This window comes from Pagrus major, chromosome 18 (assembly GCF_040436345.1).
Source record: "Pagrus major chromosome 18, Pma_NU_1.0".
NCBI lineage: Eukaryota > Metazoa > Chordata > Actinopteri > Spariformes > Sparidae > Pagrus > Pagrus major.
The window spans coordinates 28,882,031-28,908,220 of record NC_133232.1 but is presented as its reverse complement, the minus strand read 5'-3'; the positions used below and the strand labels follow the sequence as shown (position 1 = coordinate 28,908,220).

Genomic DNA, 26,190 nt, shown 5'->3' with positions numbered 1-26,190 from the left:
AACACAGACTGAACACACAGCAGAATAACAGATTTGAAAAAAAAAAAAAATCAGAGGGAGGGCAAAATGGTGAGGGAGGAGTTGGGAGAGAGAGGGAGAGAGAGAGTGTGTGCGTGTGTGCGCGTGTTTGCTTTCGTTTATTATTAGGTAACATTGTTACCATTGTGTGTGTGTGTGTTGGATCAAAGTCACGACTAAAAAGCACGGCAGGTATCAAGGTAGGCTGCCATTAATACCGAGCAGGTAGGGGACGTTTCAGCCAATACGCGCGCAGACATGGAGGACGGATGAAAAGCTTCCCTGGCAACAGATGACTCATGATTAAGCGAACCTGAAGGATGACATTTTTGACAGATTTACGTTAGATAAAACAAAACAAAACACCAGATTTTATCCATCTTTATCTTGATTAAACATGAACTAGTTGCTGAGTGGCATAAACTCGAGGTAACTTGTGATTTTCTAATTACTGAATAATAAGTTACTCTTTTTGTGCAGCTTCAGGTAAAGTGAAATATACTGAATCATTACCCAATAAAGACTCATTAGTTAGTAATTACTTTATCATTAGTTACTCTTTTTGTGCACCTTCGAGTAACGTGAGACATCACATTGAGTGGTTACTGCATATAGACTCATTAGTTACTAATTACTTAATCATTAGTTACTTATTGTAAAGTGCTTGCAGGTTTTTTACCTTTTATACATTTGAAAAAAGGCAAAAATTAAAGACAGGATTCAGGTTTTTCATAGTTGAATCTGGGACTGGGCGGTATGGGCTTAAAATAATATCACAATAGTTTTAGGCCATTTCACAACATAGAATATAAACCATAATATGTTTAAATCTTCTCAAAAGCACTGCACACTGTGGGGAAAAATCAAATATCAAATATTTTTATCCAAATAGGCCCCGCTTCGATATTGATATTGCAACAATATTGTAAAGATGACTATTGGTACTTTAACAAAATCCTAAAACAACACGTTTTCTGATCAATAATCATCCGTAATGTGGATATAATGACTAATTGGGTTAAGACAAGTATTAGAACAAGTTGAACAGTCTGCTAAATTCAGAAAATTACAACTTATTACTGTAATGCAGTCTTTAAAACCAGGAAAAGACAGCAGTTATGCCATATCAGGGTACAACGATATCCAAGACAATATAGTCGCATAACACCATAACTATACATATCGTACATATTGCCCAGCCCTAGTTAATCCAAATTTAGATATAGGCTACACTAAAGCTTGACTGTCTATATAACTACATATATAAACTCATATACTCAGCAGATGTTCTCATCCCTCAACAATTTCTGCCAATGCAAGTGTACTGACAGAGAAGTAATCCCTCCTTTTAGCAATCCAATAATCTCCATCAAGTCTTGAGCATTTTCAGTGTGTTGCTAAATCATTCTTCAAAATTTAGGAGCAGCTGTCACAGCTGATCCCATTAATAAATCCGCCAAGGATCACACAGAAAATGGTTCAAATCCTATCCAACCAAATTCAAGAATTAACTGGGAGGTCAACTACCACCTCAGTATCTCCACTCAGGAATTTAGGTTTTTTTTTGTCAAAATTACTTCAGCGCTCCCTGCTGGTGTGCCAGAGGTTTGCAAGTGCAACACAAAAACTTGCAGTCTTTTGTGCACGTGATCAGACAAAGGGACGTCAGACACAAAAATAAGATATCTCAGTATGGCAAGGATAGATCAATAGTACAGTGAATGTAAAAGCACTTTTATATAAAAACTGAAACTTGGGACACATTCAGTAATTTTACAACATTAGCAGTTAATGCTACACATTGAGGTATCTACTCCATTCTCCGTTTCTGTTACTCAAAAGACACTGAAAATCACAGGTACATTTTAAAATGTACGCATTTCAGACAATACAACAATTTGGCAAACATATAGATTGTTAACCACAAATAGTAGTGTATTATTTATAGAAACAAGTATAACGTTGTTCTTTTTTAACAAAGAAAAAAAATGCACATCCCCTCATTCGAAGCTAAATAACAAGAGTTCAGATGTGTTTAAATGCCAGCAGAACAGTCTCAGAGGCTCATGTGATCACTGGAAGGTATAGGACTGCAGGTACCTGGGCCAGTCTTTCTTTCTGTCAAATGTATCCATTACGAATGTCAGTCGTAGCAAAAACATACAATCAGAATCAATAAATAACTTGGTGTCATTTAAAACAGTTCATGGTGAGAAAAAAGAAACTTTAGTTGAAGGCATATATTAAAAATGACTTGGATTCATTGACAACAGACAAGGCAGAAGTTGGCACACATATTATTAAGACACCCAACTTCTTGTTCGTGTCACTACCACTGTTCCACATTGCCCATGTAATCCTCCATGGTGCCGTTCTCTTCCATATCCCACCAATCTGGGATTTCTGACTCCACACCGTCTCCATCAGAATCCCTCCTTTGCTCCTCTGTCACTGCCGAGTGTCTCTCAGGCTGACACGGTGGTTCTGTGGGCTTCGGCTGCCTCCCTTGCTTCGTTGTGAGCCTTCCACGGAGCCGCCTCCTCTCCTGCTGCCTCCTCTCCCTGGCCTGCCTGCGCTCCTGCTGCCTCGCCACCTGGAAACGCTGCAGGAAAAGGTCACGGGCGTACTCATACAGCTCCACGTCCCATCGGTTCAGCTCGAGGATTCTGCGCTGCGTCTCGGAGGGTACATCAACACTGGAGGCGCGTGTGCCATTGAGCTGTGTGAAGGGTGCGATGAACTCCAAGTTGAAGGTACGCTCGAACAGATACTGGGTCTTACGCTGATACTCTGTCAGGCCAAAGAAGGCCATGCCGCGTAGATTACGTTTGGCGCTCTCCAAGAGCACCGCCCAGCGTTCTTCCTCGCTCATGGCAGAGCCGTTGTAGCAGCCCACCAAGCTGAGATCAGCCAGCATGCGGGTCTGTCTGTTGTTGGCCAGATTGTAGGGGCAGTCCATGAACTCCTGCAGGGAGCAGCCTGACCAGTCATCTCCTGAGTAGCAGCTTGGCAGCTCAGACAGTGTAGGTGAACGTCCATCACACACATGCAGGGAGGCCTTCCATGTAGCACCACGTTGCACGTGACGCCACTCGCTCAGGTAGCGTGATACTGGGTCTCTTAAGATGGTTATGTAATAATAGTTCCTACTGAAGAGAGAGAGAGAGAGGACATTAGATCTGTAATAAGACAGCTCAAACCAGTGATAACACTTAGAGAATAGATTAGTGGATTAGTTTGGCAAGAAGCCCTTAAAATGGTTTGAAGAGTCCTGCAATTATTTGGTCTGGGTGGTCAAGAAGTGATTTTGCAGGATTGAGGAAATGTAATCCACTACATTACATTCATCAGTATCACTGAGTACATACCGGGCAAGAAATAGAGCTGCAACAACTAGCTCATAAATCAATTGGTCAAAGTTTTTGGATGATCGATGAATCTTTACAATCATTTTTCAAGCAAAAATGTCAAACACTTGCTGGTTCAAGCTTCTTAAATGTGAGGATTTACTGCTTTTTGTCATTTATCATTGTAAGTGTAAATGTCTTGGACTGCTGGTTGGACAAAAGAAGCAATTCGAAGACGTAATTTTGGATTATTATGAAACATGTTTTAACACACACTACATGAATAGTGTTTGTATGATTTCCATCCCGAGCATCCCTGTCTCACCTGGGCAGATTCTCGGGAACCTCTAGTGAGTCCATGCGTGACGGGACACAGTTGACCAGCTCGGTCCAGTCTGCGTGAAGCCCGCAGCTCCAGCCGGTGGAGAAACGGGAGAAGAGCCACGTCTCTTTTTTACCTGGCCTGTAACAGGTGCATTTCTTCTGACCCGCGTGACACTCGCAGGGCCTCTCCAGCTGGATGTTTCGCACCAGGTGTCGACCAAACGTCGTGCCGCCCGTTTTTTGAATGTGCAGAAAAACAATCACATCGTCACCTTTGATGTTGAAGTCCACAACGCGATTTAAATCGGCTCTGGTGAAGTTGAAGCGAGGGACGAAGCGGACCAGGGCGCCGTCCTCTGCGATGTAGGGATCCCTCTGGAGCCCGTCTTGGATGTCTTTGCCCCCGCTCCCGGCACCAGCTGCACCGCCGTCTTTAAACCAGGATCCCAGCTGGTGGAGCATCTGGCACTCAGATCTGCTCGGGCAAACATACTGGACCATAATGACGCCAAAGAGCAACACCATGAGCAGGACGATCAGGAGTCGGTGGTGGCTGCTGCTGCTGCTGCTGCTGCTGCTGCTGGACTTCTCATCCATTTTCCCGGGACGGACAGAAAAACATCACTCAGGCAGTCCGGATCCCTGCCTTTGGCGGGGGAACCTCGAGAAATGGTGTTTATCAGGCAAACAAACGAAGGGAAAACAATAACAATGCAGCTGCTAGCCAGCTAACGAAAGCTAGCCACAGTGTCGACCGAGTCTCACAAAAAACGCACAATAGCTTCTTATAATTGTTGCTGTGTTGAAGGCGACAACACGTAAATGTCTCACTCGGTGACGTGGAGTAGTTTTTTCCCGCAGTATTATGAGTTATTTCTACAAAGCGATGATCTTTCATGCTGCAGTGGCTCCGTTGTCTCGCACAGCCACCGATTCTTGACCTTTCTTCCCAGAAGCCCCCGCGCTCGACATGGGCGTGAAAATTACGTCACCGTGTGGCGCGTGCTAAAAAACCAGAGCCGTGGACAAACAGAGTTACGCGACCAGCGGCTGAAGCTGTTTCACGATCAAAGTGGAAATCAATTAGTAATGTAAAGACAACACAATACGGGCTTTGTCATTGAAGTATTTGTTTAAATTAGATTAGGAATATTAAGTAGTCTCATCGCCGAAATAGCTCAGTTGGGAGAGCGTTAGACTGAAGATCTAAAGGTCCCTGGTTCGATCCCGGGTTTCGGCATTTTGATTCATCAGCGAAAAATGGCTTTTTAGTTTAATGCTCTAGTAATGAGCATGGACCAATCACTTTTAAGGAGTCCCTAAACCCGGAAGCCGGTTCCATCGTCTCAAAGTCTATGGGTTTTGTAAATGGATTTTCAGTAAAATGCCTGAAAATAGATCTGTGGTTACCACAGGTTTATGATATTTACATGTTTTGTTCTATGACATGAAATACATGACGTAATGTCCCTCAATTTAATTATAAAGAGCTTATGTGTCTAAACAAAGGCAGTTGCTAATAAGTGGCTAAATGAGACCACAGAAGTTACGTCATGGATATTAAACATCATCATGCCGAACACTGAGACTCATCTGCTCACTAGTGCGTCTTTACTTTAACTTTTCTATCTCTAACTTTACAATTAATAGATTATCAATTCACAGAAAAGGTGTATAGCAATTGTGTAGTAAGACGCTTAGTGGTGGTGATGTTTAAGTCATGCGACCGCAATGTAGTCTGTTTATAGCCCAACAGTAGCTTTTTGCTTCTAGCAATTTCATTTATTCTTTGAAAATCACAAAAGTTGTGTTCATCTGTGGAGATTATCTTGCTGAACAAAACGTGTAAGTATCATAAGATTGTGTTTACCACAGAGCTAATTTTTAGCAATAACCCCAAATCCAATTCAAAAGTGCCGTAGTGTCCTGATCATGACTTCCCACTACATGAGGGTTAGTTGTTGAATCAGGATTTTTCCCACATGCAAACCCATCCTGCAGACACTCATGTTCCCTTTAAGTGCCTTCATGCATGCTGACATATTTCTAGTGTGGTAGCTTCCCCGAATGACTGGGTTATCAGTAGGACGGGGGTAGTGGGTGGATGTCTGTCCCAGAGAGAAGAATTTCACCCCAGCTCCACCCCACATTCCTCGCTACCAAACAGTGGCATCCAACCTGGACCTCTCTGGGGAAATGGGTTACTAAAATAAATTCAATGTCGACCTTTAAGTTATCTCTAGTGCCATAGTTGTCAGTCCTGCTGTTTTTTTAAATCCTACATCTTATTTAACTGCAGGACATTGGACTCATGTGGTGCCCTTGAATTTGTTAATCGTGTGTTTACAATGAAACCAACCAGCACTCTCAGGGATGCTGGGTGGGGAAAACATTGCTCTTTGAACAGCTGAGTAACTACATGTAATCATGATTGTAAATCACACCATGAAGAAAGAACAATACCATTTTCTTTTAAATAACTTGTTAATTGTTAATAACATAATTAAAGTAAAGGTTTATATTTGTAGTTTAGCCCTGACTGGATGCCTATTCAAAAGCTGATTTCTGAAAAGAAATAGGCTTTTAAAGAAATGTTTATTCACATGTTAGTTAAGCAAGGCTGTGTGTTTCTAAATTTGGATAAAACTATAAAAGAAGCCCCCAGCCCTCACTGAAATGTCTGCTGATTATCGTCAATGATCAAACCCCTCATCAGTAAGATGATCCGGATAATCAGTCTGTCTGCAGGGTGATTAAATCCCAAAAGAGGCCAGCTGGTAAAACCAGGCGTCACTGGTGGACTGGTTTATTAGGAGGACTGTTTACAGCGGCCGAGACTACGTCACTGGAGGAATTTGTAGTACCAAAGATCGTTTGTGTGAAATGATGTATCACTCTGCTAAATAAATAGGGAACCGCTTAGTCAACAAAAAGGGAGGGGTCCTATCTACAGTTAGAAGATTTGTGCTGGATGGTCTGAAGGTTTGATTGTTAGCGGTTTTTAAATTGCTTCACTGTGTCTTTATTAAATGTAAATGCTGCACTTCGTACCCACCTTGTATGAATTTACGGTGTCTTGATGTAATTAATGTTTTTGAATAGATTTTGCTTCAATCACCTGATGCAAAATAAAGGTTGTTGAACATGAATCATTCTGAATATGAAGCATCAAGTTCTTTACAGTGGACTCCTTGGTCAGTGGTGCTGGAAATACTCAGATCTTACCAATACAACACAAAGAAACTCCTTCATGATTAAAGTCCTGCATTCAAAGTAACTAAAGTAAAAGTAGTTTTATCAGCAAAATGCACTTTTAGTATCAAAAGTTAAATGTCCCTTAGGACCAGTAAATATTATGTTATGGCCCAATTATTTGATTGTAACTGTTACTGAAGCAGCATTTTACTGTTGTAGCTGCTTGAGGTGGAGCCAGTTTGAACTATTTTAAATCCTAACCTGCAGGTGTCGATTCCTCCAGATGGTCATCAGATAAACCTGAAGAGAGAAAATAAGGAAAAAAACAAAGTTCTGACACAGAAGTCTTTTTTCTGATCGATGCTTTTTTGTGACATACTGAATAATTTGACCTTCTGGATTGAAGCAGTTACTTAAATGAAACCATGTAAGAGAAACCACCACAGTGGAACTCAAATATTTTATTTAACCTTGTCTTCTTCACACACACACACACACACACACACACACACACACACACACAATGACCTCTGACACTCACTCTCACTCTCTCTCTCTCTCTCACACACACACACACACACACACACACAACTTCAACGCTACAGATGTGTAAACATAATTTCATCACAACTTCTGATCTACCTACATGGGGCTACACACAAACGCACACACACACACACACACACACACACAATGACCTCTAACACTCACTCACACACACACACACGCACAAACACACACACACAACTTCAAAGCTACAGATGTGTAAACCTAAGTTCATCACAACTTCTGATCTACCTACAGAGAGAGGACAACAGAAAAAAAATTAAATGGTTTCAAAACAATATCCTGACTAAACTTTGACATATACCAGTCTGTGCATCAACATATGTGCCTCTGATCCTAACTAGAGTCAAAATATTTCATAATTCATGCTTTTTTTACTTAAAAATTAGGTATAATTCCATGGAAATTAGGTATATTATACCATACATTACAAAAATGTATGTAAAATTTGTGGTAATGTGTTGGAAACAAGTTGACTAAAAGGTATAACACAGAATTGTGTTATCGTTTCATACTTCATGCTTTATAAAACAGTCAAACAAGACAAGGAAAACAGGTGTGACTATTTGCTGCCAAGTGGTTTCAAAACAATATCCTGACTAAACTTTGACATATACCAGTCTGTGATATTCCATCTACTTGTGTGCCTGTGATCATAACCATAGTGAAAATAATGGAGAATTTCTGCTTTTTTTAACTAAAAAATGAGGTATAATGTTATGTAAATGAGGTCTATCATACCATAAATTACAAAAATAAGTGTAAAAGATATGTTAGATATGTAAGATATATGTTCACTTAAAAGTTGAAACAAAAAAATTTGGTGATCATTTTATACCTCATGCTTTATAAGCAGTCAAAACAGACCGGGTCAATTTGACCCGAGAGGACAAAAGGTGTGTAGTAAATGGGAAGACAATACGAGGGTTAAGTACAATTCTGAAGAAGTGTTGAGGGAAAACTTCTATTAATGCTGGTAAACAAAACATTTATGGTGTTACTTTGTAGATATTATAACACATTTATCAATAATAGTGATACTGTTGGACTTTAAAAGCAGTGTATATGGTTTGGTAAGGGCACATTTTGAGTTCTGATGGGCTGGTTCTGTAAGAAAGACCTGGCAACCCTGTGACACCTGATATCTATTTTACTGCATCTAGAAAGACAAGTTCACCCTCTGAAATATTGACATACAAATTTCAGACTGATCATATTAAATGGGCACTGAAGAAATGTTAAAGAGAATAGAATGATCTTCATTAAACACTCCTCCTCCTTCACCGTCAACAGTCCCTCCTGTCTGGTAACAGTCTCTGCTGTCTGGTAACAGTCTCTCTAAATTGCTAGATTTGGATGAATTTTCATGACTTTTAAGTGTTTTTGTGATTTTTCCTTTGGATTATTAATTAGTTAAAACCCAGGACAGAATTTGCTTAAAGTTTATACACTGTAAACCCGAACGTTCAAATTAATTAAATAAATTAAGTACTGTATACTCAAAGTTTTAAAAAAGTTCTACTAACTTAATTATGTCAAGTTTGTGTAACATGTTCTTTCTTTTTGAGTAATTTATACTAATAATGTTTGGTTAAAGTGAACTATTTCTTTATTAAGTAAGCATAACTTAAAAACACATCTTAAGTACAACTTAATAGAATAAAGTAGGCCTACATATAAGAATGGTAAAGTCTTCTTATTTCTATTATTTTAAAACAGAAACAGAAGAAGAAAAGTTTGAGCGCGAGCAGGGGGAAGCAGCACCGAAGAGAGGCAGCACGGAGGACTGCAGAAAGTTGGACCTACGCGGCAACAGTCAGCCTCACTGGACTTACTGTAAGTTTAGAATGTTCATATATTGTTAATATACTAACATTTAGTTGTATTTTGGGTGCGTGTCGAAAAAAATAGCAGAAATGGCGGGTCCGTGTTTTTTATGTGCTTTGCCACGCTTCCAGAAGGAAACATTGAGCTAGCAGGCCTAGCAGGTGTTCAGTTGTGTGTTGCCTGTTGTAATGAGGCAGTTTAAAATGTTGGATACTTGTCCTAGAGGAGGTGGCAGGGCCGGCTCTTGGCATAGGGGGTATAGGCAGTCGACATAGACATAAAACAAAGTGTTTTAATCTTTATAAAATTTAATTGAACCCCCCTCTCATGTCTCATGGATTGATCATTAACATGGAAAAAATTATAAATGAAAGTATTTATAATTTGACACTGTTTGGATGCTTTTTAATTGTTCATCAGTTTATGCCTTTGCACCTCTCTGTTCCAGTTTCAAGAAGTTACGACAGAGTAAAGGAAGACAACTGGGGATGTGATAAAGATACCAGGTAATCCATTTTGTATGTGAATTCTTCTTCCAACCATCTCTCTCTCTCTCTCTAATATAAAATATACCTAATACCAATAAATAAAATTAATTTTTGTTTTGTTCAGTTCATTCAAGATTTGTCTTAAAAATATGTTAAAAACTAATTAACTAACCAACTACTAAACCAAGTTTACTTAAGCTATTTTCCATCTATAGACGCTATAAAAACAAATAGTTTTGAAGAAAACATGTTGTCATTTTAAAGTGTTAGCTGTAGTCCATGACCATGTTTTGGTAAGCTAATAGTAATTCACTTATTGATATATCAAGTTGTAACTATAAGGAGTTCTGTTTTGTTTCCAACATGATCATTAGAAAGATGACGGAGACCACATTTCCTCTGCGCCGACAGACCATAGTGATGTCCTGCCCACCAGTGAACGAGCTCATGGATCTCTGGCCTGCTCTCAAAATAGAGTCTGAGGTAATATGGATGAGCTCTCTCTTTAAAGTGAAAATTGTAACTCTTACTTATTTGGCAGCTATTTGCTGCTTTATAAATGTGTGTGAGATTCTTCAAATTGAGCTGTTTAACTGTTGCTGCTGTATTGTCTTCCTGCTGTTATTTCAATGTAGTTGTATGCAGAGTTCCAGCAGATTACGAATCAGAACCTGCCCAACACATTCTATGCTGAGCTTGACCGCCATCTTCCTCGACTGATGACCTTATTCAGACAGAAGGCATCAAAAACTAGGAAGACAGCAGATGCCCTGGCTGAAATTTTAAAAATCCATGATGAACAGGTCAATAGATTATTACACATTTCAATAGTTGAACCAGTGGAATATTGGACAGGTTCAGTAATTCAAATGAGCTGTTTGAATTTTGCAATTAGTTGCGATTGCTATTTGTCTGATTGCATTAAAGATGTGAACAGGTTATTTGTGGACATGGGTTCTGATTTGACTGTTTAAAATCAGCTTTGTTCAGTAAACTCTTCACTATATACAATTCTGTTTTTATCTGGAAATAGGAAATGCATGACATCGACACCAAGCGCACTACCGTTCTCCAAGCCCTTCCTGTGTATTTCAGAACCTGCACAGTGAGTCTCCTTAAGTAACTAACAGATACTACTGTGTATTATGTAAACAGTTCATCAAAATACTAACATGTTCTAGGATTTACCTTTGTTTAGTCAACCCATACAGTTTCCATGTATGGTCTGTTTTATTTCTCCTCACTACAAAGGAACTGAATTGGTGTTGTGTTCAAAGTGATAAGATGTTCAGTAAAACATTTTCCTGTATATGTCCTCTAGCTTAGTTTCAGTCTATCTCACGCCACTTTGATTCTCGGGTAAATTGGCTGATTCATGTGTGCAGAACATTGATCTTCTGTTTTTCACCTCTTACAATGAGACCTAGGTCTCCCTTGTAAAGGAGGTGTTGGATCTCAATGGGATTTTGTAAAATAAAGATAAATTATATGTTGTCTGTTCTATCCCATGGGTTAGATTGTGATTAGTATCTCTTTTTCATTCATTCAGGACGAGTCTGATGAGCCAGGGCTTGATGGTGTTGCAATGGCCCTCCTTACTGTCATCAGTGACCATGACACAAGTCCAGTTCACTACCAGCCTGTGAAAATCTCTGTTGTCATTGAAAGTGATGCCATGATCAGTCTCCCCAGATTTAGCGATGCCTTCCTGGTAATGTTTGGACTCATCTATGCACTACACCCCAGCTATCCCAAAGCACTGACCAACTCTTTTGAATTGACTCAAAAGATTTTACTTGGTCTAGAAAGTGGTAAACTGTCACCCAGGTTGCAGACCCTCAAGAATGAGTTGATGTAGAAACTCATCTTAAAGAAGGATGCAGGGTAAAGCATTTCAAAGTAGTTGAGTAGCAGTTCAAAGTTCTCTCTTTTTGTCTAAATACTGCCTCAAAAGGGTACTGTACTCTGCAGGTGTTCAGCCAATAGGCCCAAACTACACAATGTGCCTTTGTTCTCATTAATATAATGCAAAAGTAACACTAATGTTTTGTATGGTTTAATGTTTTTCGTAATGATATTTCTCAACCATTGTGGGCTATGCAAGATGACCCAAATTTCATTGTACATTTGTTACTGGTTAATGTAAAAACAATTACATATTAGAGTTTTAAGTGAAAATGTTCTTAAACAGTCTTTAGCATTACTGTAAATTCATCCATTTTGCTGCCCTGTTGCCTTACTCAGGTATTAGCCAGGAAGCCAAAAGCACACTGCAGTTTCTTTTATTTATATATAGCTGTATTAGATTTATTAGGTATTATTATTTATCATTATTTTTGATTACTCTTGATTATTTTCCTCACTAAATATTTTTTGTTCCATTTATTTTAATTTATAAATGTTTATTATTTATTTTTCTATTTAATTTCAAAATTGCAGTGTGCTAAAAGGGAGCAGGCAAGAAAATACTGTTCAGTCGCAGATATTTATGACTTTTAGATGTATTAAGTTAGCTATACTCAATGTAATTGAGGCAATCAATTGCCTCAAAGTTGAAATTTTGAGTCACATGGTTTTTAGTATACTTACTCAACATATTTGACTACTGTGTACTTAAAAACCATGTCAACACATACTAATAAACATTGAGTTTTGGTAACATAAAAATTATGTGGTTGTGTACTTATTCTTTTAAGTTCTGCGAACTTATTCCTGTGGTTTGAAAACTGGAAACTTTAAGTCATAGTAACTGCAAATATTTGAGTTGACTTAATGAGCACTTTTAATTTAACTGCTATCAACAATAATGGAAAAATTCATTGACCTCTATTGGTCCATGGGGTAATAAACAAACAAAACAGCACTGATTGGGCAGACACGGGTCACCTCATCCAATCAAGCTCATCGATTTGATTTGCTAACTGGAGTGTGTGTGGATCATGTTTGCCAAATATTCTCCTGCACTGTTACACATGGTGCAAAATTAAATTTTTTCTGGGAGAGCATGATGCATAAGGGGGGGCCCACATAAAAAATAGCCTAGGGGCCCATGACTACCTTAATCCTCCTCTGCATATTCCCACATATATACTGTATATAATTACAAATATAAATACATCAATAAATAAAGATTATAAGAAACCTTTGCTGCTTGTCCTCCCCATGTGTAGCCTATATAGCTATGAGAACGTTTGGACTGTTAATTCAGTAGTTCAATTTCTTAAATTTAGGGATTGTATGATTTATAAATGACAGTGCATACGCAATTTCTTCAGCCATAGCTATCCGAACGTGTTCTGCAAACTACAGGTAGCCTACAGATGGATCTAACAGGATGTGAATATTTCTGTGACTTCCTGTATGTTCTTTAACCCTCTGGCCTTGTTCAAAATCACTACCCTCTCAGCTTGTTCGTGGCCAAAAATGGCCACCAACAGATTGTCTGTAATTTTTTAGATTTTTTGTGTTTTTTGCTGCTTTTACTGCATAAAGTTTTTAATCAATATCAGTTCTTGTCACCAGTACAACATATCCATTCCTTTTTAATTTTTTAACCCCTCAAATGCCAATTAGTTTGCACAATGGAAAACTACCACAAAAATGACCACTGCCTATCTTCTCAGTGCTACCGGTTTTTCTTGTATTATCAATAACACAGTCTGAGATATGTAACTGATTAACAACAACACTGATTATTATGCATTATTATTTTTGTGCAGGGAAGGCAAAGTAGATAAAACTCCCCCTCAGCTTTTTCGTGGCCAAAAATGGCCACCTCCTGTTTACATTTCCAAAATGCTATAAAATGAATATATATATAAAGAACCCTTTAAATGCCTGTTAGATCACATAATGCTGATGATTTATAAGGGAGAAAAGCATAAAATCACATTGTTTTTACCAAATAATACATGCTACCTGATTTATTCTTTAACCATCATTGCAGCTTAATGTGTGTCAACAATAAGCAGTAACAATGATTTTTATGCTTCATTAGTTTTTTGTGCAGTGACAGAAAAACAAAAAAACTCCCTCTCAGCTTGTTCGTGGCCAAAAATGGCCACCTCCTGTTTGCTTCTACAAAACACTATATACTGAAAATATTTGCTTCTTTCACTGGTTAATTTTTTTAATTTGGCATCAGTCCTGATCATGAAATCCAAAATGTTAATCAATTCCAGAATTTTAACCCTTTAAATACCAGTTAGACTATATATTTATATATTACCACTAACTTTCCAGGGGGAAAGTTGTCATTTTTTCACCATATGATTGATGCAACCCAATATTTTTCTATCATTGCAGGTCAGTAACAGTAACAAAGATTATTATTTTTTTGCATTTTTACTTTTTAGCAGTGACAAAAAAGACAAAACTCCAATGTTGCATGTGAGTGGCCAAAAATGCCCATTTGTTGTTTTTTTAGAGAACAACAACAGCATGTGCGTGTTTGTGTGTCAGAGAGAGAGAAGTTAAACAGTGTGTTTCAGTGTGTGTGTGCATGCTCAAGAGCAGCAGGATGTGCAAACCACAGCAGAGTGTCCTTGCAGACACACTTTCCACAGTTGGAGAAGTGGTTGCCGTTCTTGTTCCTCTTTGGGTGCACAGTTCACACCTTCTCCTAATTTGTTGGCAGGTTCTGGGTCACACTCTGATTCACCCTCTTGTATCCCGGTAACAATGGCAGCAGCAGCTGCTGAGCGTGGGGGACATGGCCGAGTGTAGCGGTAGAGGGGCATCGTAGCACGAAACATGGCCCGTCCTGTCTTGGCATCCCACATGCCACGTGTTGCTTCGTGTCTTGAGTGGTAGACGCCAGCCAGAACCAGAATCCCAATGTAGGCTCTCATCTCCACTTCATCCACATCCCTCCAATCCTCACACCTTCGCCTCCCATGCATGTTTGTGTGGGTGCACAGCAGCTGAATTATCTCCTCTGTTATAAACAGGTCAAAGGCAGACCTCAGGTTGCTGATGCGGGCAACTGCATACAGGGTGGGCCCTGGGGTGATACCAGTGGATACTGGATTATAGTGCAGGGTCTCTTCAGGAGTGGGAAACCACATAATTTTCCTATGACGAGACATCCACTCACCCGCCAGCTCCTCTGTCTCTGCCATCAGCTGCTCGGCCTCCACCGCTGTGTCTGTATCGTCCTCTTCCCCTGAGGAAGAGGAATCAGGCACTGGCTGGTACTCCTCATCCGTGGTTTTGCTGTCATCCTCTGAGGAAGGTGTCCCCTCATCTTCAGGAGAGGACGTGTCCTCATCTTGGGCAGAAGATGTCTCCTCCTATGAGAACGTTTGGACTGTTAATTCAGTAGTTCAATTTCTTAAATTTATGGATTGTATGATTTATAAATGACAGTGCATACGCAATTTCTTCAGCCATAGCTATCCGAACGTGTTCTGCAAACTACAGGTAGCCTACAGATGGATCTAACAGGATGTGAATATTTCTGTGACTTAATGTATGTTCTTTAAAGGCGGCTGAAAGACTGACTTCAGCTTTTTGTCACCGTCCCCTGCTGCTGCCGCCTGCATTTCGGTTACATGGGAGACCACTCACCCGAGTTGCTCTTACGCGAGAACGTGACGTAATTTCCTGGCTTGTAGCACAAATAGCGTTCCCGTTTGTCTCGCTACACGACGAGTCGGAAAAACATGGACGCCATCAGGGTAGTAGCAGGCTAATCATTGTTATTGTTATTGTTAGCTACATTAGCCTCTTTAGCAAACCAGCTCGAAAACAAAACTTTACATTGTATTGCACGCACAGCAAGACCGTGCAATGCATAAATTGGTGACCGGATTAAAGCAGCAATGTAATCAAATGTGTAAGAGCATTTAAAATCGACATTAAAACGACCAACTTGGTACAAATACAAAGAAAATACATCAATTATGGGCGCAGCCATCTTTGTTTGACGAGTCGGATATCCATGGTCTATCCTCGCTATACATTCCGACCAAAAGGGGGCGTGAAATGTCGCGAGATTTCCCACTTTGCAAGTAGTGCGAAGGGGTGTCCCATGTAACTGAAATGCACCTGGAAGGCGAGGCACAGTTCATCTCGAACGAGCCTACTGTCAGGATAGGATGGGATACTGTTCTTGAATCAGCGGCACATACAAAGACAGCCAGGTCGCCTCTTTGATGAAACTGCCACATACAGGAGAGAGACTGAAATTAAAGTATCGATCTCATTACATTGATCAATACCAACGTTGGTATAGATATTTGGATCGATCAGTCCACCACTACTGCGCTGAACTAGCTGTCACACCGAGACAACATGTCGGGATTTAAACTTCTACCGACAGCTCTGGGGAGTCTTTTGATCGGTGTCTTTATTCTGACACCTGATGGGAAAATACTCGGACACCAAAACGGTAAGAAAAAGTGAATGTACTGCATTCACGTTACAGCTCAGTCTCTTTTTGTGATGTGCGCTGCAGCCGAGGCTTCCCTAGGCTGCGTCTGTGCATTAATCCGCGTCTGCTCCTGACTCCGCGTAGCCACATAAGGTGGTTGTACTGTTTTTTTTTGTTTTAAGCCGTTTGTTATTTTCGTGTCATCAAGCGGGTGGAGCAGTTGGCTCGGGAGTGCCGCCGTAGTTCTTGTTTTAAGACAGTTTGTCTTGTTCAAGACTAACGGTATATAGCAAAATAATCAAAGTGTGGCACAATTGGGCACCGATGATGGCACCCTACCTCAGTCACATCCACCTGATGTTGAACCATTTGATGCACCAGCTAATGAAAATGAGTCATTTGTCTCTAAACACTGTTGCAAGTAGACCTGACGGTCAAAAGGGGAGTGACGCCGAGATCGAAAAGTGGCCAAAGGTATGTCGATTGCTGCTCAGTGGCATATACCGATCCCTAGACTCTTATACCGTTCCTTGGAGTGGTATGCCGCTGATATTCCACCGACACATGACGGTATGTGCCGCTAGAGACTGTTGTGCTTCTGAAAGACTGTTGGACACACACACACACACACACACACACACACACATTGATTGACAATAGTTATAAAATATCTCAATGTACAGTGAACATGATACATAATATGCCACAATGGTTAATGTTCGGCTAAGTAGATTTTATATCAAGTAATGTATTATTGTGTTCTCCTAATAAAGGAAACCTGTCAGTAAAACAACCATCCCAGCTGAGGAGCGCCTGTAGTTGGTGTCCGGCGAGTGGCTGTGTGTGTGTGTGTGTGTGTGTGTCAACGTAAAGCCGGCTTTGCACTTCCGGACCGGTGGAGTTGTATTACGACCATGGTTTTAGTAGTTGTCATAGTTACACATAGATTACGGCAGCCTATCAGCGCTGAGCGACAAGCGACTGACGGCCAGAGACTTGGGGTTTCTCATCTCGAGCGACAGAGCGATTGAGCGCTTTTTCGCTCCGTCGCCCGGTCGCTGTCGCTCGGAGCCCCAGCGATATTTCGCCTGAGCGATTAATCGCTCAGTCGCTCGTTTGCATTGACTTAATATGTAAACTTGTCGCCAGCGACAAAAATAAAAGGTCCGGTGTGAACGCACCTTAAGTATTGTTTAGTTGGTTGGCTCAAAGTTTCTGCTATCGATTAGTCAGACTGGCTACGGTGGCTGGGCTAACAGTAGCCATGTTAGCTAAGGCTAGCTCTTTCATTAGCTTTAAGTAGTTTATAGCCACAAATTTAGACATATTACTTTGGCATCATATCGCAAGAATCCCACGTGTAATTACTGTCTATATGTCTACATCCCACCAACATAACATCCAAAAGAAATACATAGCCTACGTTCCTTTATTTACGGCAATGTGTTAAGTTAGCATTGTCAAAAAAAACTACAAAAATGTATACATTTACGGCAGTACTTGTCGTAAAACCAGCCCAGTGGCATTATATTTGCATATCCATCAGGGGGCGGTACCCATCCAACAGTCTTTCAGAAGCATAACAGTCTTTAGCGGCACATACCGTCATGTGTCGGTGGAATATCAGCGGCATAACAGCGGCATACCACTGAGCAAGAGGTTTATGCCGCTGAGCAGCAATCGACATACCTTTGGCCACTTTTCGATCTCGGCGCTACTGGAACAGGAAGTAGGTCCAGTGTTTCATTAACTCATCACGTGCCAATGTAGATATCCCCGTCAGAAACTGTTTCCCCTGGCCGCTGGAGCACGCATTCATTCAGCGAAGGCGGAAACAGCTGCACTTGCTTTCACCCAAGTAAATTAAAACTAACAACAATTGCATTGTTTAATTCAATGTTCTGGTGTTGTAATTATCTACGAGGTTTTGCAACATGGCCCACCCATCAAAATAAATGCTTTTATTCATTATATAATTTGTCCATAATGAGTCCAACAGTGTTATAGCAGTGTATAATGCTAGACCAGCGGACTGCTTTTAAAAACCTCTTGCCTACATTACCCAAAATACACCTTTTTGTGAAATCCCTGGAGGCAGTTAATCAGATCACATGCATCCCAGCTTGTTGCAAAATTATGTGGTTAAATTTCATTTAAATACTTAATTCAGGATTCAGTATTTAAAAATAATTATTTTGTGTCATTATTGATAATTATAGGCACAGGTTTCTTTTATGTTTCAAATTGCCAATTTTGTCTCCATCACTTTTTAAAAGCATCATTTAAAAAAATGTTCTGTAAACTAGCTTACACCAAAATGTTAACTAACAAATTAGAAATCGTTGCTCTCCATCAGCGACTGCTAGAACTGGCTGCTGGTGATCCTGGTGTGAAAGTATGGCAACATTTTCAACCCGGGTCCTAATATAAAATATAATTCTTTTGGATTATAGTCCAGAAAAGATTTCATAATGGTGCATATCGGGCAACATATAATCCAATTCTGATATATATCTTCAACACAAAGTGACGCCCTGATTATGGGCATGAAGTTTGATTCAAACTGTGCATTTTTTAAAAAGCTACTTACAGAAATCAGTAGTGATGTTTGCAAGCAGGTTTTCCACATGTGGTTTGCATATTCCATAGTCTGATGCCCACCACTTACTTGTTCTACTTTGATCACTGTGCTCTGATGCAGGGATCATAAATTCAAATGCCTTCACCTGATTCTTAATGATTTCTGGTTCTATTTATACAACTATACAAACAAAACTTGATCACCAACATTTAACAGAATCACAGGCACTGAGCTCAGATTTCACCTGAGAGTCTCCTGTTTACAATATTCTTAATCTTGTTGTTAATGAAGAGAAATGTGTGTGTTGTGTTGTCTCATCCGCTGTGATAATATGCACGTTTCAAACTCTAAACTCTCTTAGTAAGAAGTCAGAATGTAAAGAAAGGCTCCAGGTTGTCCAGTGTTGTGACTGTCTCTTTGGACAGTGTGAGGTTCTGTCAGCCTGCAGTACAGCAGGCCAGAAGCAGCTCCAAACACATCAGAAAATATCTCTCTTCAAATGTTTCTAAACACAGTTTTCATATCCAGGTCATACAGGTTTGATGATGTCATCACTGAAATAACGCTGAGGTTGGATTTGTCACACAAACTGATCTATCAAAGCTGTCTCCTGAGGGAGAATATTTCAGGAGGTGTGATGTTGAGGAAAACTTATAGCCATAAATAATTTGATTACAAACTACCATGCTTGTAAACTGGTGTTGCAGAGCAAATGTTTTAACCTGACAGCTCTCCGTTGAACATAATGATTAAATTTACTTTATTTTTCAGGTGTCAAAGTGGTCGTGGAAGAAGACAGTGATGCTGTTTTACCCTGTTCCCCCAGCACCAAGGAGGACATCATAGTAAAGCTCTTTGACTGGAAGAAAGATGGTCAGAAGGAGGTGTTCTTCTATAATAATGATATTCATTACAATAACGGCCGCACAGGTCAAGATGAGCAGTTCAGAGGTCGAGTCTCACATTTTCAAGATCAACTGGTGAACGGCAACGCCTCCATAAAGATCCATAATACGAAGGCGGCTGACAGCGGGAACTACAGCTGCATTTTTCCACTTCCTGAGCCAAGACGAACATTCAACATTGAGCTTGTTGTTGGTGAGTACTTTCATTAAACAGTTAATTTGCTGTATGACAAGATCTCCAGCTGTTATTGTAGGTTTGACCATCTATTCTTCCTTTTTGACACCTGATAATCTCATATAGTTGTCATGCTGTCATTAATTATTGAATTTTAAAATAAAATCTTCAATATCTTTCTAACGTAAAGATAAATTTGAAAACTTTTGATGCTTAGGGAAGTTACAGAATCTTTTTTACTGTAAACACATTATTGTATTTAACAATCAAGCACTGATATGCAAAAAAACAAAGTGTCCTGGCTCAAGATAGTCCACAGGGTTGAGCCCAAGGTAAATATGTAGCATTTAACTTAAATGTGCAAGTAAAACAAAGAGCACATGGAATACGTTGTTGTAAATAATAATAATAATAATAATAATACATTTTATTTGTACAGCGCTTTTAAAAACTCTCAAAGACACTTTCCAAGAATAGAATACATACAAGAATACATAAAATCAAGTGCATGGTGCATAAACTCAAGTGCATGGTGCGATAGAGGAGAAATATGTAGTAAAAAGAACAGTGTATGAAATATGAAATATTATGTTTCATGGAAAAACTGACGCAGAACTAACCTATTCTTGGACAAAATCTAAATGGGCTTCTTAGTACCATAGCTATGGGCGGACAGCTTCACTTCACTTTCTGATTTCAGCTGATCAGTTTCTCTGTTTGCGCCATTAAAACACAATATTGTATTAAAGGGGACATATTATGCAAAACTCACTTTTTCCTTGCTTTAGTATGTATATTTGCGTATTCGGAGTGCCTCCCCACCCCTTAAGCATGATTTTTCGACAACTAAGTCAATATTTCGTAAATTACTGGAGTCAGGGATTGGGTCTCTAAACGAGCCGTTTGGATTTCGACCGGATTGTGACGTCACAATCCGGTCTTTTGCATACTCCAGCCCTCGCGCTGGGTATCTCCTCCCACAGGTCGCCAGCTACCTGGACGAGGATCCGCCATTTTTCTCGTTCTCGCTGAACTTGTACGCGACAGCCTGACCGCTACCATGTACAACCCGAAAGCCGAGCACTGCTGCTCTGTCGTCGGATGCACGGATCCTCCTGTTTCGCTACATGGCCTCCCTGCCAAAGAGGATATCAGAGCGAAGCGGCTACATTTTATTTATCAGGGAAACGTCCCAGCTTCAGTGAGCAAAGCGTTACGTCTGTGCCAGTCACTTCACGTCGGACTGCTTCAGCAACCAGGTCAGGACTGGACGCTGGACTGGCAACAAGATTGTCCCTTAAAAGATGGATCCATACCCACTGTCAATGATGGAGCTGTAAGTACTTAAAAAACAGTGTAGTTTGTGTTACTTTGGCCGTTTAGCACATTAGCTAACGCTAACACTAACGCTAATGCTAACGCTAACCGTCGATGTAAATATGAGGCTGAACTAACGCGAAGTTATCAACGTTGGGCTTACTGGCCGTAGTATTCACGATTTGTCATATCAGCACTCTTTTTAAAACATGACAGTGAATTGAGAAAATTAATTAGGATATTGAGATTTTATCGCTTCTAACTGGCCGGTGAACCACTGCTTGGCCGTGAACACGCAGAGGAGACGGGGTGAAATGTCTCGGTTGTTAGCGGACGGTGAGGTACAATTCATTAGCATGTTGTGCTAAAGGACAGTGACCTGCACGTTACCTGCAGTAAAGCAATCACTACTTTGTTTTGGAGCCGGAGACAGGGGTTAGCTGCTACATGTCTGCTGTGCTACTATCAGTTATATGCAGGCATGGACACAGAAAAGTTGCTTCGCAAATGTGTATAGCTCGTTGCCATGGTCACGCGATGCCGTCCTCACGTCTTCCGCCCGGCAGGAAGTGGTGGGAGTAGCTCATTAGCATAAAAGGGAAAGGCACTCAAACCAGCCGCTTAAAACAGGGCTGTGAAACTGGTGTGTAAACACCCCTGCTGTGCTCAATCCTTCATTTTTTTCGACCAAAGCATGTTACTATCATTCCATTTAGACATCAAGGAACCATGTCAACAAGCAGAAATGAGCATAATATGTCACCTTTAAAGATAGTTCTTTTTACATTTACATTTACATTTAGGGCTAAAAGCATTTAGCTTTTGTCCAAAGCGACTTACAATAAGTACAATTGTCACAAGAAAGAAACCACAACATATCACCGTCGATAAAGTAGAAAAGAAAAGATAGAAACAATTTTCAAGCCCTCATCTGAGCAAAGTAGCTGCTATTTATCAAGGATACCTTAAGTGCAAAAGTGCATGGCATGTGGTCTGACCCCAACAGGAAGCCAACAGAGGTCCCGGCAAAAGCTCTTATATGAATGAAAAACCAGAAGGAAAAACAGATCACCTGTCTCTGCTCACTAGACTTGTTTAAATGTGTTTCTGTAAAAATATTTTCAATGATTTTTCTTCTTTCTTTCCTACTAAGCAGCACCAATCAATTACATGTTGGCCTTCTTCCTGCCTACAAGATCTTCTCTGTCTCTGCTTGGTGGAGGAGCTGCACCTCTTCTTCTGCTCACTAACCAGTCTGCCTGTAATCTCAGCTCAGGTTGCTGCTGCTCCTGCATGCTCTAACCACTCCTGATTTTTCTTGTAAACAAACAACAGTTCAGTGTTACTCACCAGATAATGTAGATATAATGCATGTATTTGTTTCCCCCCAAAAATTCTGCAAAGCCAATTTTATATGCTGCAGTGTTTACATGCATGTTTGTAACTTGGTGTCTTTATCTTTTTCTTTTATATGCTGGCAGCAGGACACTGGTAGGTCACCTATAGGTTAGTGCAACAGTGTGAAACAGTGACCCACTCATAGAAATACTGCTCCATAGTGCTACTAGATGCTGACTTTACCTTTAGACAGAGCCAGGCTAACTGTTTCCCCTGCTTACAGTCTTTATGCTATGCTAAGCTAACCAGCACTAACTGCAGCTTTTGGTGTCAATCTTCTAACTCTGCAACTTAGTAAAAAAGGAAACGGGAAGCTGAGGAGTGGAGTGCTGCCTAATTACTTCTTCCTACTTAGTTAGTAGACGATAGTTTAAGAATGCAGCTCCCTCATTTAATATGTGGTTTGTGTTGTGTGAATTGGCTCCTCTGCTCATGTTGAAAAATTAATCCAGTAATGACCTATGGCAAGTTCATAATATCACCCATTCACTTGACAAAAAATAATGTTCTTATTTATCTTTCAGGACGGATCTTGAGAGACCGATCAGGGGAAACCACAGGTGAGTGATGATGTCACTGATCTCTGTACCTGTAAGGTGTGCTACAACTCTTTTGTGCCTCAGGTTTTGATGCAGTAACTTCATTTAGACGTGTTGTTCTCACAGTGCAGCAGGTAGACATGAGCAGATCGACAACCAGCAGCTGCAGGTTAACAAACATCATGTCAGCTGATCACTTCATTGAATCAGCTTTGATTTGGTTCTTAAAACTATTTTATCACATCTCCAAATGAATGTCCTGTTAACATCTGACTGTAAATACACATAAACACTGCTGTTTCCTTAGAGGCAGCTGCACTGAATCTGTCTTCAGCAACATTTTGACTGATCATTTGAAGCTAATGTAGCTTCTGAGCTTCAGATACTGTTGTTTGCTCAGGCTGATACGGAGCATGAGTCAAGCTCATGTTTCCATAAAAAGGGGCGTTAGGTGCGTCTTTTGACTCTTCTTGAACACAAAATGTAAGGAAACTACTTTCCCTAACCCAAAACATTGTTGAGCGCGTTGTCTCTTATTTGTATATGCCAGTTAATGTCATAGGTCACTGATTAATATAGCCTACAGAACTATTTTCTTTTTTTTATTTTATTTTATAAAGGCTGGCCAGTGTGGATAAACAGCCAGGGAACACTACAAACACATTCAGTAATTCAGTAAGAGCAAGAACATCTGTGCAAATAAAATAAAACAATATTCTTACTCAGATTTTCTGCAGCATTGATACGGGTTCCTGTGGCAAAAACCACAAGGCGATATGTACAGTGAGTGCTGCTGTAACTGCACGACTTTGTTCGGTGGCATTGATTTATTGTTACAAGTACAACAGGTTTGCATATACGTATAATGTATTCCCTCAGCTTAGAATAAGTATGACTGGTGATTATAGAGTGACGCTACAACCACAGTCAGTGAAGGTAGAAACACAAAAACATGCCATTATTACATTTAATTTTTTTAATTTATTTTTTTTATTATGTTCACAGGTGCATCAAAGCCCAGCATCACAATACTTGATGTCACAAAGGACTGGTCGCTGCTGCAGTGTGATGTTCGAGGAGCTTCTCCAAAACCTAAAGTCGAGTGGCAGGACAGCGCTGGAAACATCCTTCCTGCTGAGGAGCCTCAGGTCTCAGAGAGAGGAGGCCGTTACCATGTTACCCTCAACACCACTGTGACCAAGACAGGACGCTACCGCTGTCATGTCACACAGGAGGAAATTAGCCATCAGGCTTTTGCTGAGACCAAAGTGTATATCAGTGGTGAGATTTGTGTCTTGATGTTTTACTCATCAAATGATTTTAATTGTTCATGTGTCATTAGTTTAAAATATTTTAGACACCTTTAAATGTTGTTCTGTGTAGTCTATGTTCAGTGTGTTGTCCATGATATGCAGTAACATTTTGAGTTTTACATGAACTCTTTGTGATGTGATTCAGGGGACTCAGTGGTCATTGGATGGGAAATTGTGATCAAAATTAAGCTGTGATTCATATTTGAATTTAGCCTGAGTCAAAATTTCAAGGTAACACTTTACAATAAGAGTACATCAATAAATATTAGTTAATACCGTATTAAGAATTAAATAAATGGAATATGAGGTTTAATGAGGTTGGACAGGTTTGAAGGGGTGAGCTTATTTACCATACAACCACAGTCAGTGAAGGTAGAAACACAAAAACATGCCATTATTACATTTAATTTTTTAATTTATTTTTTTTATTATGTTCACAGGTGCATCAAAGCCCAGCATCACAATACTTGATGTCACAAAGGACTGGTCGCTGCTGCAGTGTGATGTTCAAGGAGCTTCTCCAAAACCTAAAGTCGAGTGGCAGGACAGCGCTGGAAACATCCTTCCTGCTGAGGAGCCTCAGGTCTCAGAGAGAGGAGGCCGTTACCATGTTACCCTCAACACCACTGTGACCAAGACAGGACGCTACCGCTGTCATGTCACACAGGAGGAAATTAGCCATCAGGCTTTTGCTGAGACCAAAGTGTATATCAGTGGTGAGATTTGTGTCTTGATGTTTTACTCATCAAATGATTTTAATTGTTCATGTGTCATTAGTTTAAAATATTTTAGACACCTTTAAATGTTGTTCTGTGTAGTCTATGTTCAGTGTGTTGTCCATGATATGCAGTAACATTTTGAGTTTTACATGAACTCTTTGTGATGTGATTCAGGGGACTCAGTGGTCATTGGATGGGAAATTGTGATCAAAATTAAGCTGTGATTCATATTTGAATTTAGCCTGAGTCAAAATTTCAAGGTAACACTTTACAATAAGAGTACATCAATAAATATTAGTTAATACCGTATTAAGAATTAAATAAATGGAATATGAGGTTTAATGAGGTTGGACAGGTTTGAAGGGGTGAGCTTATTTACCATACAACCACAGTCAGTGAAGGTAGAAACACAAAAACATGCCATTGTTACATTTACATTTAAAAAAATTTTTTTTTTATTATGTTCACAGGTGCATCAAAGTCCAGCATCACAATACTTGATATCACAAAGGACTGGTCGCTGCTGCAGTGTGATGTTCGAGGAGCTTCTCCAAAACCTAAAGTCGAGTGGCAGGACAGCGCTGGAAACATCCTTCCTGCTGAGGAGCCTCAGGTCTCAGAGAGAGGAGGCCGTTACCATGTTACCCTCAACACCACTGTGACCAAGACAGGACGCTACCGCTGTCATGTCACACAGGAGGAAATTAGCCATCAGGCTTTTGCTGAGACCAAAGTGTATATCAGTGGTGAGATTTGTGTCTTGATGTTTTACTCATCAAATGATTTTAATTGTTCATGTGTCATTAGTTTAAAATATTTTAGACACCTTTAAATGTTGTTCTGTGTAGTCTATGTTCAGTGTGTCATGAGTTACATGATATGCAGTAACATTTTGAGTTTTACATGAACTCTTTGTGATGTGATTCAGGGGACCCATCCACCAAAGTGGTCATTGGATGGCTGGCTGGATTCGTTTTAGGAGCTGTAGTTCTTGCTGTAGTTCTTGCTGCAGTTCTGGCTGTGCTTGTAGCTACAAAGCGCATCACAGTAACCTGTAATCGAGGTAAGTTAATGTTATGTATTGTATCAATATATATCAACACA

At 40.0% G+C, this 26,190-nt stretch overlaps 2 protein-coding genes and 1 non-coding gene across 4 annotated transcripts; 2 read left to right on the top strand and 1 right to left on the bottom strand.

The window, feature by feature from the left end:
• Positions 1-1,731: 1,731 nt before the first annotated feature.
• On the bottom strand, positions 1,732-4,627 carry hs6st2 (heparan sulfate 6-O-sulfotransferase 2). Of its 2 annotated transcripts, none has more exons than XM_073487756.1 (2): positions 3,691-4,627; positions 1,732-3,167 (listed from the first exon to the last, which is right to left on the bottom strand). In XM_073487756.1, the coding sequence occupies exons 1-2, from the start codon at positions 4,284-4,286 to the stop codon at positions 2,348-2,350; spliced, it is 1,416 nt and encodes a 471-aa protein (XP_073343857.1). In that variant the 5' UTR covers positions 4,287-4,627; the 3' UTR covers positions 1,732-2,347. The 2 variants fall into 2 exon arrangements, with proteins under 2 accessions (XP_073343857.1, XP_073343858.1); XM_073487757.1 differs by having other exon boundaries at positions 1,732-3,164; positions 3,691-4,615.
• A 229-nt stretch (positions 4,628-4,856) lies between these two features.
• On the top strand, positions 4,857-4,929 carry trnaf-gaa (transfer RNA phenylalanine (anticodon GAA)). The gene has a single exon. It is a non-coding gene; the product is annotated as a tRNA-Phe (tRNA).
• An 11,131-nt stretch (positions 4,930-16,060) lies between these two features.
• On the top strand, positions 16,061-25,310 carry LOC141013033 (butyrophilin-like protein 10). The gene is made up of 6 exons (XM_073486572.1): positions 16,061-16,157; positions 19,492-19,818; positions 23,040-23,075; positions 24,060-24,335; positions 24,808-25,083; positions 25,261-25,310. Exons 1-6 carry the CDS (start codon positions 16,061-16,063, stop codon positions 25,308-25,310), a joined length of 1,062 nt encoding a protein of 353 aa, XP_073342673.1.
• The last annotated feature ends 880 nt before the right edge of the window (positions 25,311-26,190 follow it).

Excerpts from the sequence above, each read along its gene's own strand:
- hs6st2 (XM_073487756.1), bottom strand. The coding sequence starts at position 4,286 with ATGGATGAGAAGTCCAGCAGCAGCAGCAGCAGCAGCAGCAGCAGCCAC. Across the intron at positions 3,168-3,690 it reads GTTCCCGAGAATCTGCCCAG|TAGGAACTATTATTACATAA; the intron begins GTGAGACAGGGA and ends CTCTCTCTTCAG.
- LOC141013033 (XM_073486572.1), top strand. The coding sequence starts at position 16,061 with ATGTCGGGATTTAAACTTCTACCGACAGCTCTGGGGAGTCTTTTGATC. Across the intron at positions 16,158-19,491 it reads AATACTCGGACACCAAAACG|GTGTCAAAGTGGTCGTGGAA; the intron begins GTAAGAAAAAGT and ends TTTATTTTTCAG. Across the intron at positions 25,084-25,260 it reads GACCAAAGTGTATATCAGTG|GGGACTCAGTGGTCATTGGA; the intron begins GTGAGATTTGTG and ends GATGTGATTCAG.